The 17453-nt window shown below is 41.5% G+C and overlaps 1 protein-coding gene across 7 annotated transcripts in view; it reads right to left on the minus strand.

The window, feature by feature from the left end:
• Positions 1-6799: 6799 nt before the first annotated feature.
• Positions 6800-17453, minus strand: part of KIF9 (kinesin family member 9) — a 49140-nt gene continuing 38486 nt past the window's right edge. For 4 of the 7 annotated variants that reach the window (XM_059939473.1, XM_059939471.1, XM_059939475.1 and 1 more), the window contains 3 exons: positions 17129-17244; positions 16613-16717; positions 6800-9778 (listed from right to left, as the gene is read on the minus strand). In XM_059939473.1, coding sequence (XP_059795456.1) covers positions 9728-9778; positions 16613-16717; positions 17129-17244 — 272 coding nt within the window. In that variant the 3' untranslated portion in view covers positions 6800-9727. Of the gene's footprint in view, positions 9779-16612; positions 16718-17128; positions 17245-17453 lie in introns of those variants that run through there. The other 3 variants (XR_009505839.1, XM_059939474.1, XR_009505840.1) reach the window with 2 other exon arrangements.

The following is a 17453-nucleotide window of genomic DNA, read 5'->3' on the forward strand; positions in this document are numbered from 1 at the left end:
TATTTTAATTTTTCTTGAAATATAATTGATTTACAATGTGTTAGTTTCACGTGTACAGCAAAGTGATTCAGATATATATATGTATATATATATATTCTTTTTTAGATTCTTTTTCATTATAGGTTATTACAAGATATTGAGTATAGTTCCCTGTGCTATACAGTCCTTGTTTTTTATCTATTTTACATATAGTGGTGTGTATATTTTAATCCCAAACTCCAAATTTATCCCTCCCCTGCCTTTCCCCTTTGGTAACCGTAAGTTTGTTTTCTATGTTTGTGAGTCTATTTCTGTTTTGTAAATTATCTTTATTTTTAATGGCTGTATACACTTCCATGGTATAAATGTACAACTCATTTAATCAATTCCCTCTTCATTTTGGGTGCTAACAATTGTTCACTCTTATATAAACAGTGGTGTATATCCTTGCAGAGAAATCTCTGTTCATCACCATGATGTTTTCATTAGTAAATTTCCTAGAATTAGAATTTCTGGGTCAAGGGATAAACTAAAGTGGTGCATGCTCACTGTAAAAATTCAAACAACACAGGAGTTTATATTGCTAATAGGTGTATACACTTCCAGCCTTTTTTCTCTGCATGTCCACACACATATGTGCGCACATGCACAGACACACATTTATAAAAGGTAAAATGGTATCATACTATGCATATTGTTCCACAGCTTGCTCTTTTATAAAAACTAGAGTAGATCATGAACATCCTCCTAGTCTATAAGTTTACCTCATTTTAAGTTGCAGAGTATTCCAGAATAAAGGTATATTTTGTAAGCCATTCCCCAGTGGACAGACATTTAAGTTGCTTACAGTTTTTCTCTCTTATAAATTGTGTGGCAGTAAATATTCTTGTTTGTATAACTTTGCACACTTGTGTGAGTAATTCTTTAGGATAAATTTCTAGAAGTGGATTTCTGGGTCAAAATGTGTTAGGAACATACTGAAGTTCAGTCTCAGCCTTGGTATTCTACCAAAATTTGATATTTGCGTTTGGTTTTAGCCAAATAGCAAAATGCCTATCTCGTGATCACTTCTGACTTTCCTGACCTCGTCATCAGCGATCACATGGTAGCCCTGGACATCAACAAGTCCATCTAGTCGACCAAGCTCCTGCTTTGCTTATTGACTCTGGTAGGTAGAATAATGCCCCTCCCGCAAAGATGTCCATTTCTAATACCTGAAACAGTGAATATGTTAGGTTACATGGCAAAGGGGGATCAAAGGTGCAGACAGAATCAAGTTTACTAATCAGCTGATTTTAAAATAGATTATTCTGGATTATCCGGATGGGTACAAGATAATTACGAAGGTCCTTAAAAGTGAAAGAAGGAAGCTGAAAAGAAGTGTCAGAGGGAGACAAGACTATGGAAGAACAGTCAGAGAGATGACTTTGTAGATGGAGGAAAGGGGCCATGAGCCAAGGAATGTAGACAGCTTCTAGAAACTGGAAAAGGCAAGGAAATGGATTCTTCCCTTTTGTCACCTTGATTTTAGCCCAACATCAGACTTCAAACTATAAAATAATAAATTTGTATTGTTTCAAGCTACTAAATTCGTGGTAATTTGTTACAGCAGCAACAGAAAACTAATACCGTGATCAAGAGATTTCTGGTCTAAGAGAGCTAATCTGGTTAAGTAAGTATTTATAGGATGGAAAATCAATGAAGAAAATGTTTCATGAGTGTCCTTGACAATGGAACACACATGGTAAAGCTTGTGAGTGGTTTTGGAATCAGAGGCATACAGTGCTTTGTCTATACCTTTCAGATGTTTCTTCAGACAGTCCCTTTAGTGCAGCAGGATGTGTTGGTCAAAGGCAGAGAACGGGCTGCTTTCATCATTTTTCTTCAGGCAAAGACATTACCTGACCTGTCAGAGATTTGGGAACTGTCTTGTCATACATATACAGGTTGAAATGGCAGCCATTAGGTGTTTAAGTACAACGATAACAAGACTTATCACTATTTTTCAATAATAATACCAACACAGTAGGACTTACTAACAACCAATTGTTGCTTACGATAAAAATAGTTTGCAGGAACCTGATAAAGAGAACTGAAACCAATTTAATTTCCTCTCTCTGGATTAAAAAAAGTACTGGGTCCATGCATACTTTCCTGTCATTATACACTGAGAACAAGCAAAAATAACTTAGCTATTTGTTCCAACAAATACTTGCTCCTAGAAGACTATGAACTAACAAAAAGAGCTTACTTATCAAAACTAGCATTTTACTCATTGACACTTGCTTAAAGACTGTTGCCTCACTGTGCGTACCAATCCAAAATTATTGTTATAAATTCTGCCTAATCTCGATCAGTTTCCTGCTTTGCAAGACCCTCCTTTAAACTACCCAGTTTGGGCCCTAAAGCCCTGTAAACATCCTTCCCTGACTTTCCCCTTCTGAGAAGTTTTTATGACTTTGTCAATTTGGCATTCTCTTTAATGCTGTAAGTTTATTAAATTTAACTTAACTTTAACAGGTCTTCAGGGGGTCTTTTGGAGAGTCTTTTCCCAATAGAGATAACCTTGAGAGTGCTAGTATACTTTCCATGAACCCTACTCTAAAGATTCTCCTATATTCTCACTCCAGGGAAGATACTGAAGTTGGTGTGTATGCAGTGGAAGCTGAGTATCACATGGATATTCATAAACAGTTTTGTTTCCTTAAACACAAGTCACCTTGCTCCACAGCAACAGTTCTAGGTCCAAAGTCAAAGGAATCTATTTACTAGAAATAAAAATATGTAAGTGAAAGTAACAATGTTACATCTACTATTTAGTAAGTGTTTTCTTCAAGTAAAGCAAAACTCTTCAGTTTGTGTGTTTGCTTCAGTGAAATTGTATCACCAACTTAGCCTCAAATCCAGGAATTGAAGAGGAGATAAATCTTTACCCAGTCAGCTCGCTGCTAGAGAGGAAGGAAACTTTAATAACTTGATGACAACATCACTGTCAGCTGAACACTTTACTGCAGAACCTACGGAAATAAATCTGGCTCCTCCACTCACCTTTGCTGACTATACTGAAAATGAATGACTGTTTAGTATCACAGAAGTACACGTAACAATCGAGCAGCCCGTGTTACTTGGAAATTATGGTGCCCATAAGGATTAAAATGTAAAACTTAAAAAATTTGGCTACTAAAATAAAATAATTATAATTATTTATAAAAATAATAATTACTATATAATAATTTTGAAATAATTTTAAAATAATTCTAATTAAAATTTGTATTTGAACAAAATGTGTTTATGGTACACCTCTGTTATACACAATTAAAATTGTTAAAGGTATCACCAAATTTTTATCCAAAAAGTTTGTACTAATGTAAAAAGTATGTACCGATATACATTTTTAAGGCTCTGGAGATAGACTACCTAACTGTCCTCCAGAAAACATGAGCCAGTTGATTCTGCAGCACTGAAGAAGAATGTCCATTTATCTGTTGTTAAAGGAGAATTTTTCAAAAAAGTTATAATCGTGAACAGGAATAAATAATGGGCATTTATGAATTGCAAAGTCTTCATAGACATTAACTTGCCTCGTCCTTTTAGCATCCATGTAGTAGGGAGGGCAGTAACAGCTGCTGCCTCCATTTTACAAATGCAGAGATTGAGCCTCAGAGAAGTGGCACCTAAGGTCACAGACTCTGAGTGGTAGCATGTGGACTTGGCACGGGGTTCTCAGACCCTGTGTTCCTTTTTCATGTACCTGGCCACATATGTGACCACATTCTCTATGCTCTCAGCATCTCTGGGAGCCTTCCAGTTCCTCCTTCAGCCCCTCTCACCTTCTGCAGGAGAAGGCTAGACACAGCGCTATAGCAAAGACAGTTTCTTCCACCCTTGCCATCTCTGCCCTTGCCATCATTCCCAAATTTAAGAACAATACTTGTCCACTTGGGACTACCCTGGTGGTCCAGTGGGTGAGACTCCACGCTCCCAATGCAGAGGGCCTGGGTTCGATCCCTGGTAATGGAACTAGATCCTGCATGCATGCCACAACTAAGAAGTCCACATGCTGCAAGTAAACGATCCCTCATGCCACAACGAAGATCCCGCGTGCCTCAACTAAGACCCGGTGCAGCCAAAATAAATAAATAATAATAATAATAAAAGAACAATACTTGTCCACTCCACACACACTCAACTCTAGCATCCTAATGCTTTTTACAGCTTTTCTGGACAGAGCAGAATCTCCTTCAAGGGGTGTATAATAGGAAAATCCCACTTGTTTCTTAAAAGCCATTTAGTTATCAAATCACACAATCATGGCTGACCTTTGAGGTAAGCCCCTTCCCTGCCTGCAATACTCCCTCTTTTTTCTTCCAGCCATTGCTGATACATTTCTGCAAATAGGGTGCCTCTCCCTTTATTGTTGGAAAGCTGAGCTGGTAAAAATGTCTTTCATCTGCTCATATAAAAATATCTTTCTAAATTAAATGTTATTTTTGTTAAGAAAAGCAAATTATATTTAACAGAAAAATTTAAAAATATTTTAAAATTTAAGGGGAAAAAATCACTTCCAGTTTCATCCAGAAATAACCACTTTTGACATTTTAGTCTTTTTTATTCATATATGTGTGTGAATATCTCTGTATATGATGTAATTTTCAACTGATATGTTAAGTAACTTTTCCACAACTGCTTTTATAGAATCACAGAATCTAGATTTAGAAGAAAACTCGAGGCCTTCAAGATCTTTCTTCCTGGTTTGAGGGCTTTGATTGGGTCTGCCTAGACACTGCTTGTATCCTCCAGGAACTGGGAGCCCAGTTTGTACCAAGACAATCCATTTCTGGGTTGGAAAATTCTCATTCCGTTTTTGTCTCCTGAAATGACAGAATATGAATATGAATATGTCCTATTTGGATTTCTCTTCTCAAATTGAATATCCCTGGTTTCCATGATTATTCCTTGCTTGACAGAATTTTCAGAGCCACTCATGATGCTGGTCACCCTCCCCAGGGGAGTCTGTTCACTTATAACACTGCCTCCAGTCCCTGACATGAAGTCCCAAGTGTAGCCTGGCAGATGTGGTGTGCAGTGGGGCTGCTACTTCCCTAACCCCAGACACTTGACCTCCAGTAACACTGCCCAGGATGGCACTATATTTTTAGCAGCTACTTTTACTGTAAACTTTTGGGTTGGTCTTAAAAAGCCATCAGTCAGGATTAATTGGAGAAAGATAATGCCAGTCTGAATGCTGCCTTTTCAAATCCAAAATCTATTTTGGGGAGTGGAAAGGGAGCCTAACATTGGTTGGTGTGTGTGTGTGTGTGTGTGTGTGTGTGTGTGTGTGTTTGTTCACCGTCTATCAGATGTAATGCTGAACACATTCATATCTTTATTATTATTATAGTTATTGTCACTGTCATGGCAGTTTCAGTTGGTTGAGGTCCTACTGTGCACTAGACATACATTAATTTCATTTCACAGAGCCCCAGGATAATTAATTGTTCTTTTACACATGAGGAAAGGAAGGCAGGAAAATTGGACAACTTGTTCCAAGGTCCCACACCAGTAAGATGTTTACGCCCATGTTCTACCCCTATATCGTATTGCCTCAGAAAAGTGCAACCACTGATCAACAGTCAAGTTCAGAGTGAGACTCCTGGTAATTCCCTGGTAGTGCAGTGGCTAAAGACTATGTGCTTTCACTGCGGAGATCCTGCAAGCTGATAAATGATCAGATTTTTAATATAGTTCAGAGGTTAAAGTCCACTAAATTTCTTGACAGATTCAATGTGGGGTGTAAGAGGAGTGAAATACAAAACTAAGGATTTTAGCCTGAGCAATAGGGCTGAGATAAAGAAGGCTGTGGGTGGAGCATGTTTTGGGGTGGCATTTGAGCATTTAGGTTTTTTGTGTTTTTTTTTTTAAATAAATTTATTTATTTATTTATTTATTTTTGGCTGTGTTGGGTCGTAGCTGCGTGTGGGCTTTTCTCCAGTTGGAGCGAGCGGGGGCTACTCTTCACTGCGGTGTGCGGGCTTCTCATTGCGGTGGCTTCTCTTGTTGCGGAGCACAGGCTCTAGGTGCGCGGGCTTCAGTAGTTGTGGCACATGGGCTCAGTAGTTGTGGCTCACAGGGTTTAGAGCACAGGCTCAGTAGTTGTGGCGCACGGGTCTAGTTGCTCTTCAGCATGTAAGATCTTCCCGGACCAGGGCTCGAACCTGCGTGCCCTGCATTGGCAGGCGGATTCTTAACCACTGCGCCACCAGGGAAGTCCGAGCATTTAGTTTTAAACATGCTGATTTGTAGATATCTTAATAGACACTCAAGTGGAGATGCCAAGTTAGCAGTTAGCTATACAGGTATACCTTGTTTTATTACATTTTGCTTTTTGCACTTTGCAGATACTGCGCTTTTTACAAATTAAAGATTTATGGCAACCCTGCATTGAGTAAATCTATTGGTGTAAATGTCTAACAGCATTTGCTCAACTTGCGTCTCTGTGTCACATTTTGGTAATTCTCACAATATTTAAAAATTTTTCGTTATTATTATACTTCTTATGGTGATCTGTGATCAGTGATCTTTGATGTTACTATTGCTAAAGATTACAACTCACTGAAGGTTCAGATGATGGTTCGCATTTTTTAGTAATAAAGTATTTTTTAATTAAGGTATGTACATTTTTTAGACATAATGCTATTATACACTTATTAGACTACAGTGTAAACATAACTTTTATATGCACTGGGAAACTAAAGAATTCATATGACTCGCTTTATTGAGATATTCACTTTATTGCAGTGGTCTGGAATCAAACCCACAGTATCTCCAAGGTATGCCTGTACAGTTTTGGGGATCAGGAGAGCAGCCAAAGCTAGATATATAAAATTGAGAGTTGGCACATGGATGATGTTTAAAGCCACAAGGCTGGATGAGATCACCAAGAGAGTGATCTCCCTATTATCTCCTCTGGATCTGTGATTAGATGTTTCCTAAATCTTCTCATTCTCTCCACCATGACTCTTATCCGTGCTTTCAATTTTCTTTCTCTTCCTCCCTCTACGCTACAAGTCCCAGCAGTTTCTTCAGATCCAACATCCAGGTCATTAATTCTCTCTTTCACTGTTTCTAGTCTGTCATTTTAACTTTTAGAACTACATTTTCTTCATTCCTAGAAATTCTTTTTAAAAAAATATGCACTCTATTTTAGTAGCCTTTATCATATGTTTGACACATACTTTGTCTTTATTTAAAACATAACATATATATTGTATAATCTTTATCCAGTAATTTGTTATCCGAAGTTCTTATAACTCTGATTCTGTTTACACTGTGCCTCCATCATGATACATTGTTTCCATGTATGCCACATGTGCACACATGTGCATGCATGTGCATGTGTGTGTCTGTGTGTGTGTTTAATCTTTGGAGCTCATGTTTACTAGGGCTTTGTGGGAATGCTGTGTAGCTGGATAAAGGGCCTGAACACTAGATTTTAAAATTTGATTCTACTAGGTGTTTCAACCTTGGGAAAATATTTTTTTTCTGTCTAAAAACAAACATTTAGATCTCCAGTTTTATTGAAGCCTTGGGCTAATTTTTATGCTAATTCTTCAGCCTGGTGGTTCCTGGACCACACAGTGTAAATTTGAATCCCAAACCTGTGCAGGGTTGCAAATTCTCACAGGACCTGTTCTCCCTCATCCCTGGGGATAGTTTCCTTGTTATTTCTCCATGTCAGTGGGGAAATTTTTTTAGCTCACCTCCTCATCAGGTGCTACCTTTATGCAAGGGGTCCCATTTCCATCTTCCTATGAGGCATGGGCCATAGTCTTATTTCTCACACTTACATGGGCATTAACACTCAAGAGCAACCATCCGCTCACACACCTTCTACCAGCCACAGCCGGTTCACACACTGACCACTCTGGTTTTCAATTCTCCAGCTCCTGGCAGTTCCCTTTCTTTCCTGCAAATTTAGCTTTGCATTTAAAAGAATGTTATACTTTAGACTGTTTGTAGCCAGAGTGTTTTCAGGTTACCTTATCTGTCACATTGATGGAATTGGAAGTCCCTTTAGGGGTGATTGTGATGGTCAGATTAGCTCAGCAGGAATTATTTTCTAGAACAACAGGCATATTTGAGTGGACATCATGCCCCCCAGCTCCCTGTCATGTTGGAAGCATCTGCTCCTGTGAGGAGTTTGCATGGAGGGTGATCTACAGAGCACCGTTTGGCTTATTCCTGTGGCTCTGCCCACGCTGATGATTACTTGTTTCAGTTTGTGCCAGAACTGACCGAGGCGTATGTGGTGATGAATGAGCTAGAGACAAATGGGACCAACTGCCATGACAGAGGCCCAGCCTGCCCTGGCCTGTGGGCCCCAGGACTGGCTGTCCAGGAATTCTGTGCAGGGACGTCCAGCATGCCACATGCCATTCTAGCCAGTGACAGGGAATGAAGGGAAGGGGGACTGGTTATACCACAAATGGCTGCTTCCTGTGGCTTCAGCAGGATGATGTACCCCTGTTTACTATGTTCTATTTCCTGAGCTGCTCCAAAGACGTGGGAACCCCAAACAAGTCCTGGTAAGGGCAAGGGCAGCCAAGAAGGGAAAGAATCTGAACTCTCTAAGGCCTCCAACTCATCAGCTGGGATGATGAGCAGAGCCTGGACATATCGGCCTGTTTGGCCACATTTAAAGGAAACATGAGGACTGACCAACAAGGCTGTGTGTACACCATAAGTGCTGATCAGTGACAGCCCCCCCGTGTATCATCCAGGGGAATGAAGTCAGGGGACTCCAAAGCTGCTCCGGGAAGCCTTGGCATAGAAGGAGTCTCTGAAAGCTGTTTCAGGACCATTGTGTATCTGCCAGTCAGTGAAAGAGAAAGGGGGTGGATAGGAGAGAGGGCAGAGACCTTAAGGAAAGCCTTCAGCTTTCTTTCTTCAACAAAACCCCCATCTGGCTGCTCACTGATGGGCTGAAGAACAGAACCATAGGGTCTTTGATTGGAAAGATGCCATTTAGTTCAACCTTCCAGCTAGTGCAGGTTCTGCAATCTCCGTGCCAGACAGCCTCCCACCATGGGGTTCTCACTGCTAACTTCATGGTAGGAATGATCTCATTTTAAGCCTCTTCTTATTTTGAGGTAAAAATCTGCCTTTCAGTCATTTCCACCTACACCCCATCCTCTCCTGGTTGCTGAGGAAGAAGCGCCTCCTGCCTTCACTGGCTCAGGAACACAGAGAGGATTCCCTGAGAGAACCTACAGTCTCACCCATGAGAACCAGGGCTCCTCGGACCCAGCTCATCCCCAGGATGGCCATCCAGGAAAGGAAAGAGGCTGACCAGTGGGACAAAGGCCTGCCAGAGGGAGACTGGCTGAGCTACTTCTTCACTTTCTTACTGGAGACTCAGTTAGGACCCCACCTGTACATAGGGAAGACATCCTCCCAGATAGGAAATAAAATAAAGTTCTTGGATGAGCGCCGAAAGCTGAACTAGAAAGTTATTTTATCCTGTCCCTGCATATAAGACAGTGAATCGAAACCAAAAGTGTTCTGTGAAGATATTCGAAGGTGTCCTTTGAAGGCTGTTCCTCCTGGCAGGTAGGCCATTGTGTGTTCTCTGGGCTGCGCCCAGCCTTGGAGCAGAGGGATTGGAGTCTGGGCAGGTGCTTTGGCAGTGCCTCTAGAGCAGGCAGGAGTAGCTGGGGGTTTCGTCCTTCAACGCACTGGCAGTGAGTCCCTATTTTCTATGTGTCTGCTGGAGGCCCATCATGGTTTTCGAATAATTGTGCTAGACACAGAAAAGGGGAGAAAACAGAAGTTGATTAGGACATGCGGACCTAACAAGGACTCAGAAGCCACACCACTTATATCCACCCCATCATTCTTCCTGCAAATATCACTGTTTGGGGACAAGGATTCCCTTTGACTAGCCCCAGTTCTGTGAGAAACAATGTTCCATCCCATCCCTCTCATTCTTTCATCCTAAAGAAGGTGTGTAAAACTGTTTTTAAATGTTTAAAAGGAGACAGGCATGTTTCAAGGGCCCACTTGAAAGTTTCTGACAAGAAGTAGGTTCAAAAAAAGAAAAGAAGAGGGCTCTCTCTCCAGAGGGGTGGGGGCCCATGTATTCTGAAGGGCCTTCACTCGGCAAATCAACCAGATGTTCGTGAATCCTACCCTTTTAATGAACTGCTAGGCTCTTGGAAAGCTGTGGAAAAAGTAAGCTGAAAAAGAATCAGTGGGCAGGGCAGTGAGCAAGCAAATGCTAAAACCAACATAGAATTTGGAGGTGAATCCTAGATTCCCCACATGGTGAATCTGAACTGAAACTGAAGCTCCCACATGAAGCTGGAATTATTTTACCCCAATTTTTTATTGTGGTAAAATACACATAACATAAAAATTTCCATCTTAACTGTGTTTAAGTGTACAGTTTAGTGGTATTAAATACATTGATAATGTTGTGCAACCATCGCTACCATCCATCTCCATAACTCTTTTCATCATCCCAAACTGAAATTCCATATGCTTTGAACAATAACTCCCCGTTCCCCTCTCCCCCCAGACCCTGAAAATCACCACTATACTTTCAATCTTTATGATTTTTTTAAGTCAGTCATTTAATTTTTAAATTATTTTTTTTAAAGTTTTATTGGAGTGTAGTTGATTTACAATGTTGTGTTAGTTTCAGGTGTACAGCAAAGTGATTCAATTATACATATACATATATTCATTCTTTTTTAGATTCTTTTCACATATAGGTTATCCCAGAATATAGGTTGTCCCAGAATATTGAGTAGAGTTCCCTGTGCTATATAGTAGGTCTCTGTTGGTTATCTATCTTATATATTGTAGTGTGTTGTATGTTAATCCCAAACTCCTGATTTATCCCTCCCTGCCACATTTCCTCTTTGGTAACCATAAGTTTGTTTTCAATATCTGTAAGTCTGTTTCTATTTTGTAAATAAGTTCATTTGTATCATTTAAAAAAGTTAGATTCCACATATGAGTGACATCATATGATATTTGTCTTTCTCTGTCTGACTTACTTCACTTAGTATGATAATCTCTAGGTCACACCATGTTGCTGCAAATGGCATTATTTCATTCTTTTTTATGGCTGAGTAGTATTCCATTGTATATATGTACCACATCTTTATCCATTCCTCTGTCGATGTACATTTAGGTTGCTTCCATACCATATCTTGGCTATTGTAAATAGTGCTGCAATGAACACTGGGGTGCATGTATCTTTTTGGATTTTGGTTTTCTCTGGGTGTGTGCCCAGGAGTGAGGATTGCTGGGTCATATAGTAGTTCTATTTTTAGTTTTTTAAGGAACCTCCATACTGTTCTGTATAGTGGTTGTACCAATTTACATTCCCACCAACAGTGTAGGAGGGTTCCCTTTTCTCCACACCCTCTCCAGCATTTATTTACTTATTCATTTTTATTTATTTATCTTTTTGGTGTGTTAGTTTCTGCTTTATAACAAAGTGAATCAGCTATACGTATACACATACCCCATATCTCCTCCCTCTTGCGTTTCCCTCCCATTCCCTATCCCACCCCTCTAGGTGGTCACAAAGCACCAAGCTGATCTCCCTGTGCTATGCAGCTGCTTCCCACTAGCTATCTGTTTTACATTTGGTAGTATGTATTTGTCCACCAGCATTTATTTTTTGTGGACTTTTTTTCCCCCCAGATTTATTGAGATGTAATTGCCATATAATATAATATTGCATAAGTTTAAGGTGTACAGTGTGTTGATTTGACACACTTATATATTGCAAAATGATTGCAACCATAGCATTAGCTAACACCTCCATCATATCATATAAGTACTATTTCTTTTTTGTGGTGAGAACATTTAAGATCTACTCTCTTAGCAACTTTCAAGTATATACTACAGCATTATTAACTATAATTACCATGCTATACATTAGATCCCCAGAACTTATTCCTCTTATAACTGGAAGTTTGTGTCCTTTGACCAACATCTCCCCATTCCCCACCCCCATCCCCAGCCCCTGGTAACCACCATTCTAATCTCTGTTTCTATGAGTTCAGCATTTTGTTTGTGGACTTTCTGATGATCACCATTCTCACCAGTGTGAGGGGATACCTCATTGTATTGATAGTTTTTGTTTATTTGTTTGTTTTATTTAGTTAGTTATTTTGGCCAAGCAGCGCAGCATGTGGGATCCTAGTTCGCCAACCAGGGATCGAACCTGCATCCCCTGTGTTGGAAGCAGGGAGCCTTAACCAGCACCAGGGAAGTCCCCTCATTGAGGTTTTGATTTGCATTTCTCTAATAATTAGTTATGTTGAGCATCTTTTCATGTGCTTTTTGGCCATCTGTAGGTCTTCTTTGGAGAAACGTCTATTTAGATCTTCTGCCCATTTTTTTGATTGGGTTGTCTGTTTTTTTGATATTGAACTGCATGAGCTGGTTGTGTATTTTGGAGAGTAATCCCTTGTTGGTTGCTTGACTTGCAAATATTTTCTCCTATTCTGAGGGTTGTCTTTTTGCTTTGTTTATGGTTTCCGTTTCTGTGCAAAAGCTTTTAATTAGATCCCATTTGTTTATTTTTGTGTTTACTTTCATTACTGTAGGAGGTGGATCAAAAAAGATCTTGCTGCAATTTATGTCAAAGAGCGTTCTGCCTATGTTTTCCTCTAAGAGTTTTATAGTGTCCAGCCTTACATTTAGGTCTCCAATCCATTTTGAGTTTATTTTTGTGTAAGGTGTTAGGGAGTGTTCTAATTTCATTCTTTTACATGTAGCTGTACAGTTTTCCCAGCACCACTTATTGAAGAGGCTGTTATTTTCTTCATTGTATATTCTTGTCTCCTTTGTCATAGATTAGGTGACCAGAGGTGCGTGGGTTTATCTCTGGACTTTCTATTCTGTTCCAATGATCTATATTTCTGTTTTTGTGCCAGTACCATACTGTTTTGATTACTGTAGCTTTGTAGTATAGTCTGAAGTCAGGACACCTGATTCCTCCAGCTCCATTTTTCTTTCTCAAGATTGCTTTGGCTATTCGGGGTCTTTTGTGTTTCCGTACAAATTGTAAAATTTTTTGTTCTAATTCTGTGAAAAATGCCATTGGTAATTCGATAGGGATTGCACTGAATCTGTAGAATGCTTTGGGTAGTATAGTCATTTTCACAATATTGACTCTTTCAGTCCAAGAACATGGTATATCCCTCCATCTGTTTGTGTCATGTTTGACTTCTTTCATCAGTATCTTATCATTTTCTGAGTACAGGTCTTTTGCCTCCTTAGGTAGGTTTATTCCTAGGTATTTTATTCTTTTTGTTGCAGTGCTAAATGGGATTGTTTCCTTAATTACTCTTTCTGATCTTTTGTTGTTAGTGTATAGAAATGCAACAGATTTCTGTGTATTAATTTTGTATCCTGCAACTTTACCAAATTCATTGATGAACTCTAGTAGTTTTCTGGTAGCATCTTTAGAATTTTCTATGTGTAGTCTATCTTTATGATTTCTGACTACTCTAAGTACCTCATGTAAGTGGAACCATACAGTTATTTGTCTTTCTGTGACTGGTTTATTTCACATAGTGGCTGTACCATTTTACATTCCCACCAACAGCACACGAGGGTTCCAATTACTCCACATCCTTGCCAACACTTGTTATTTCCTTTTTTTTTTTTTATTAGTAGCCATCCTAATGCGTGTAAGGTGGTATCTCATTGTAGTTTTGATTTGCATTTCTCTAATGATTAGTAATGTTGAGCATCTTTTCATGTGTTTACTGTCCATCTGTATATCTTCTCTGGAGAAATGTCTATTCAAATCCTTTGCCCATTTTTGAATTGGGTTTTGTTTTCTGGTTGTTGAGTTTTAGGAATTCTCTGTATGTTCTGGATATTAATCCCTATCAGGCTGGAATTCTTGAAGGAGTTTAAAATGGTCCTGGGTTGGTAATGCCGCATGGCAAAAGCAGGTGCAAACTCTTTCAGGAGGAAAGTAATTTCAACTTATACATTCAGGACTCTTAGAGCTTAAGTTCAATCACATTTATGGTCAATTGAATTTCAACAAGGGTGCCAGACAATTCAATGGAGAAAGAATCATTTTTTCAACAATTGGTAATGGGAAAACTGGATATCCACATGGAAAAGAATAAAGTTGGACCCCTGCCTCACATCATATGCCCCCTCCTCTGAGCCCAGAAGGGGTAGGCCTCTCTGTGGTCAGACAAGGAAGCTCCTGCATAGTGGTCACAGTCAAACAATGTCCGAGGCTGGGCTGCCTATGCCTACTTGACCCCACTCCATTCTCTCCCATAGAGCCCTGCCCTCCTACAGGTCTGGGCTTCTTTGATCCAGGGCTGATCTGGGCTTCCCTTCAGGGGCCAGAGTTAATAAAGCTTGATGCTCACAGCATAGGCTAAATGGCTGCCTGGATAAAGCCATCCTCTCTCCTTCTGAAGGAGTGGGCCCAGGCAACTAGGATGGGCAGGTGACCCTGCCCCAAGCCACAGCTGATTGAACCAAGAATGCACACTTAAACCAAGAAGAGTCAGTTAGGCTTCTCCCTCCAGAGAGACACAAAGTAAGTAGTCAGGTGACACTGGGTACTGGGGCTGTGAAGTCCTGGAAAATAAGGGCATGCCAGGGCCAAGGCTGGAGCTAGAAATTGAGAGGTGGGGAGGAGAGAACAGAGAGAGGAAGGATCAAACCTCAAGGAGAAGCTAAGGTCAGATCTGGAAGGAGAAAGGCCTGGAGGGAGAGGAGCCTGGGCCCTCCTTCCTACGGATAAGTTCTATGGCCTGCTAATCAAAGTGTGGTCTTGGACTAGCTGCATGGGCACCATCTGGGTACTTATTAAAAGTGCAGACTCTCAGATTTACCCTGGACCTGCTGCATCAGAATCTGCATTCTAACAAGACTCCTGGTGATGTATGTACACAGCACAGAGTGAGAGGTGCTACTATGGAACCTTCAGAATCTGTGTTAACAAACCCCTTCACTCAAGCTTCTTTGAGTGGGCTTTAGCTCCTCACAGCCATCAAAGGTCAGTGAAGGTATCAGTTTAACTACAAATGTAAAGAATGAACTCAATCAGGAGAAGGGCTTTCTAACTATAACACAAAATCCAGAAGCCAAGAAAGAGAAGACTGATACACTTGATTTCATAAAAATCAGCAAAATAACTACAAAAAAACCATAAGTAAAGCCAAAAGACAAATAGGGGAAAATATTTGCAACTCATATCATAAAGAGCTAATCTCCCCAATATATCAAGAGTTCCTATAAATTAATAAGAAAAAGACCAACAACCAATAGAAAAATGGGCAAAAATATCAACAGGCAGTTTATAGGAAAAGAAATTAAAATGGCCCTTAAACATATGAAAAGAAGCTTGACTTTACTGATAATAAGAGAAATACAAATCAAGGCTAGACTGAGAGACATTTTTCACCTTTCAGATTGGAAAAAACCAAAAAGCAGGATACTGCATCTTGCGGGGAGGCTGTGGGGAACTAGCACCCTGTATATGCTGCTGGGGGGTGGGGGGTGGGTGATGGGTTCAGCTCTAGGCAGGCAATTCGGCACCATCTATCAAAAGTACAAATGTCCTTTTGGCCAAGAAATTCACTCCTACAAACTTGCCTTTCACTCCTGTGTGAATTCACATTTGTACAAGGTTAATTATCACAGCAATGTTTGTCATAGTAAAGAAATGGAACCTCCTAAAATCCCTCAATATGAGATGCATTAAATGAATTCTGATAGATCCTTGCAATGGAGTACTACTATGCAGCTGTGAAAAAGAACACAGCAGCACCGACAGGTTGAAAGGGGACGATCTTCAGGATAGACTTAAGTGGAAAAAGCGAGAGGCAGAACAATGTGCAGGAGGAACACTAGAAATAAGTGACAGCGGCTCCTTGTCAGAGGGGACTGGTGGGAGCTGGACTGATGGGGGACTGGGTATTAGTATTTTCATGCTTTTTAATGCTTCAATTGTATCATCCTATTGAAAATGTAAATGAATACCACAAAAATATTTTTAAAACAATGAGCTCACTTGGGCAGTCACCCCATGTGGAGCTGCCACCTGCCGTATAAGAACTGCCTCTGGGCACAGAAAAGCACACAGCATACAGGCCTCCTGTGTTCTGGCTCCAGGCTGGGCCTCAGCAGAGCGGAGACCCTCTGTTCTAGCCCAGCCCGCTCAGTGGGGAGAGTACCAGGCCATGTCTAGCTTTGCCTTGGCTGCCTGTGGTCCTCTGGTCCCCTGCCACCTGTGCACAGTGGCCTCCATTGGAGAGGGTCTCCCCAACAGGAAGTGGCCTCAGGGGAGCCCCAGGCCCTGTCCTGGCATGTTATTCACACATGGGCTGTCTTAGCACTCACCAGCCATGTCCAGGCCTGGCCAAAGTCTGTGGGACCCCTATTGGTTCCAGCCCAGCCCCAGGACTCTGGAGTTGGCAGAAGATACCCACTGACTCTGGGTGACTCTGGATTTCCCTGGGCTGGCTTATTCCTTCTCTGCCTCTCTGCAGTGGGGAGTGTAATCCTGGGTGTCCTAGTAATGAGGTCCCTGAGGCCTTGCCTTCCTGGAGACATGAATCCCCCGAGTTACCTTCTGTTCTGTCTTGACTTTGGCATTGTAGAAGGAGACAGAATCAGGGCCCTCTGGCAGCATCGTCTGCTGCAGCTGGCTGAACCTGTCCTGGTCATCTTCTCCCTACAAGAGGCCCAACACAGCACAGTCCCTTCACCTGGCATTGTCAGGATCCACTCTGACAGGGCCTGTGGTGGGCATTAGGGCAGCCTCTCGCTGGGTCTGCAGACCTCCACCCAGGATAGCTCACAATCCCCCAGCCTCATGTTTTCCAGTGTCATCATGGACACCCTGTAACCGCCACCAGGGAAAGATGAGCCACTCAAGAAGGGGTGCAGCAGCATGTGGTGTTTTTGGTGTCCTCATCCTTGATAACGGGGGAGAGACCTGTACCTGCCCACCTGCCTGGGCCAGCTGTAGGAGAGGCTGGGAGCAGCCGGTACACTGCCAAGCTTGTGGAGAGAACAGAGGACAAGGCACTGCCCACTGCCCTGTGCTCGTCCACCATCCCCACCCCTGCCCTGTGCCACTCACCAGAGACACAATCCTGCTGAGAGGCATCATGCCTGGCCGGATGCTGTCACCTGGCTTCAGTGCCACCTGCAGGTCCTCAGGGACAAAGAAGGACTCATTGTACCAGATGTCAAATTCTGCAGGGAGACAGGGAGATGGCACTGTGAGGGTGGGGAGACCCTGAGGAAGCAGGTCAAGGCTGTGTGTGTCTCTCTGTCTCGTGCTTGTCACAGCTCACCCTCTCTTCACTTCCTGCTCCAGGGTCTCACCCTTTCCCATCTCCATCTCCTGCCCTCAGAATCCTGGAAACACACATCTAAAGCCCTGTCCAGGGACTTCCCTGGCA

Source organism: Balaenoptera ricei, chromosome 11 (genome assembly GCF_028023285.1).
Source record: "Balaenoptera ricei isolate mBalRic1 chromosome 11, mBalRic1.hap2, whole genome shotgun sequence".
Taxonomy (NCBI): domain Eukaryota; kingdom Metazoa; phylum Chordata; class Mammalia; order Artiodactyla; family Balaenopteridae; genus Balaenoptera; species Balaenoptera ricei.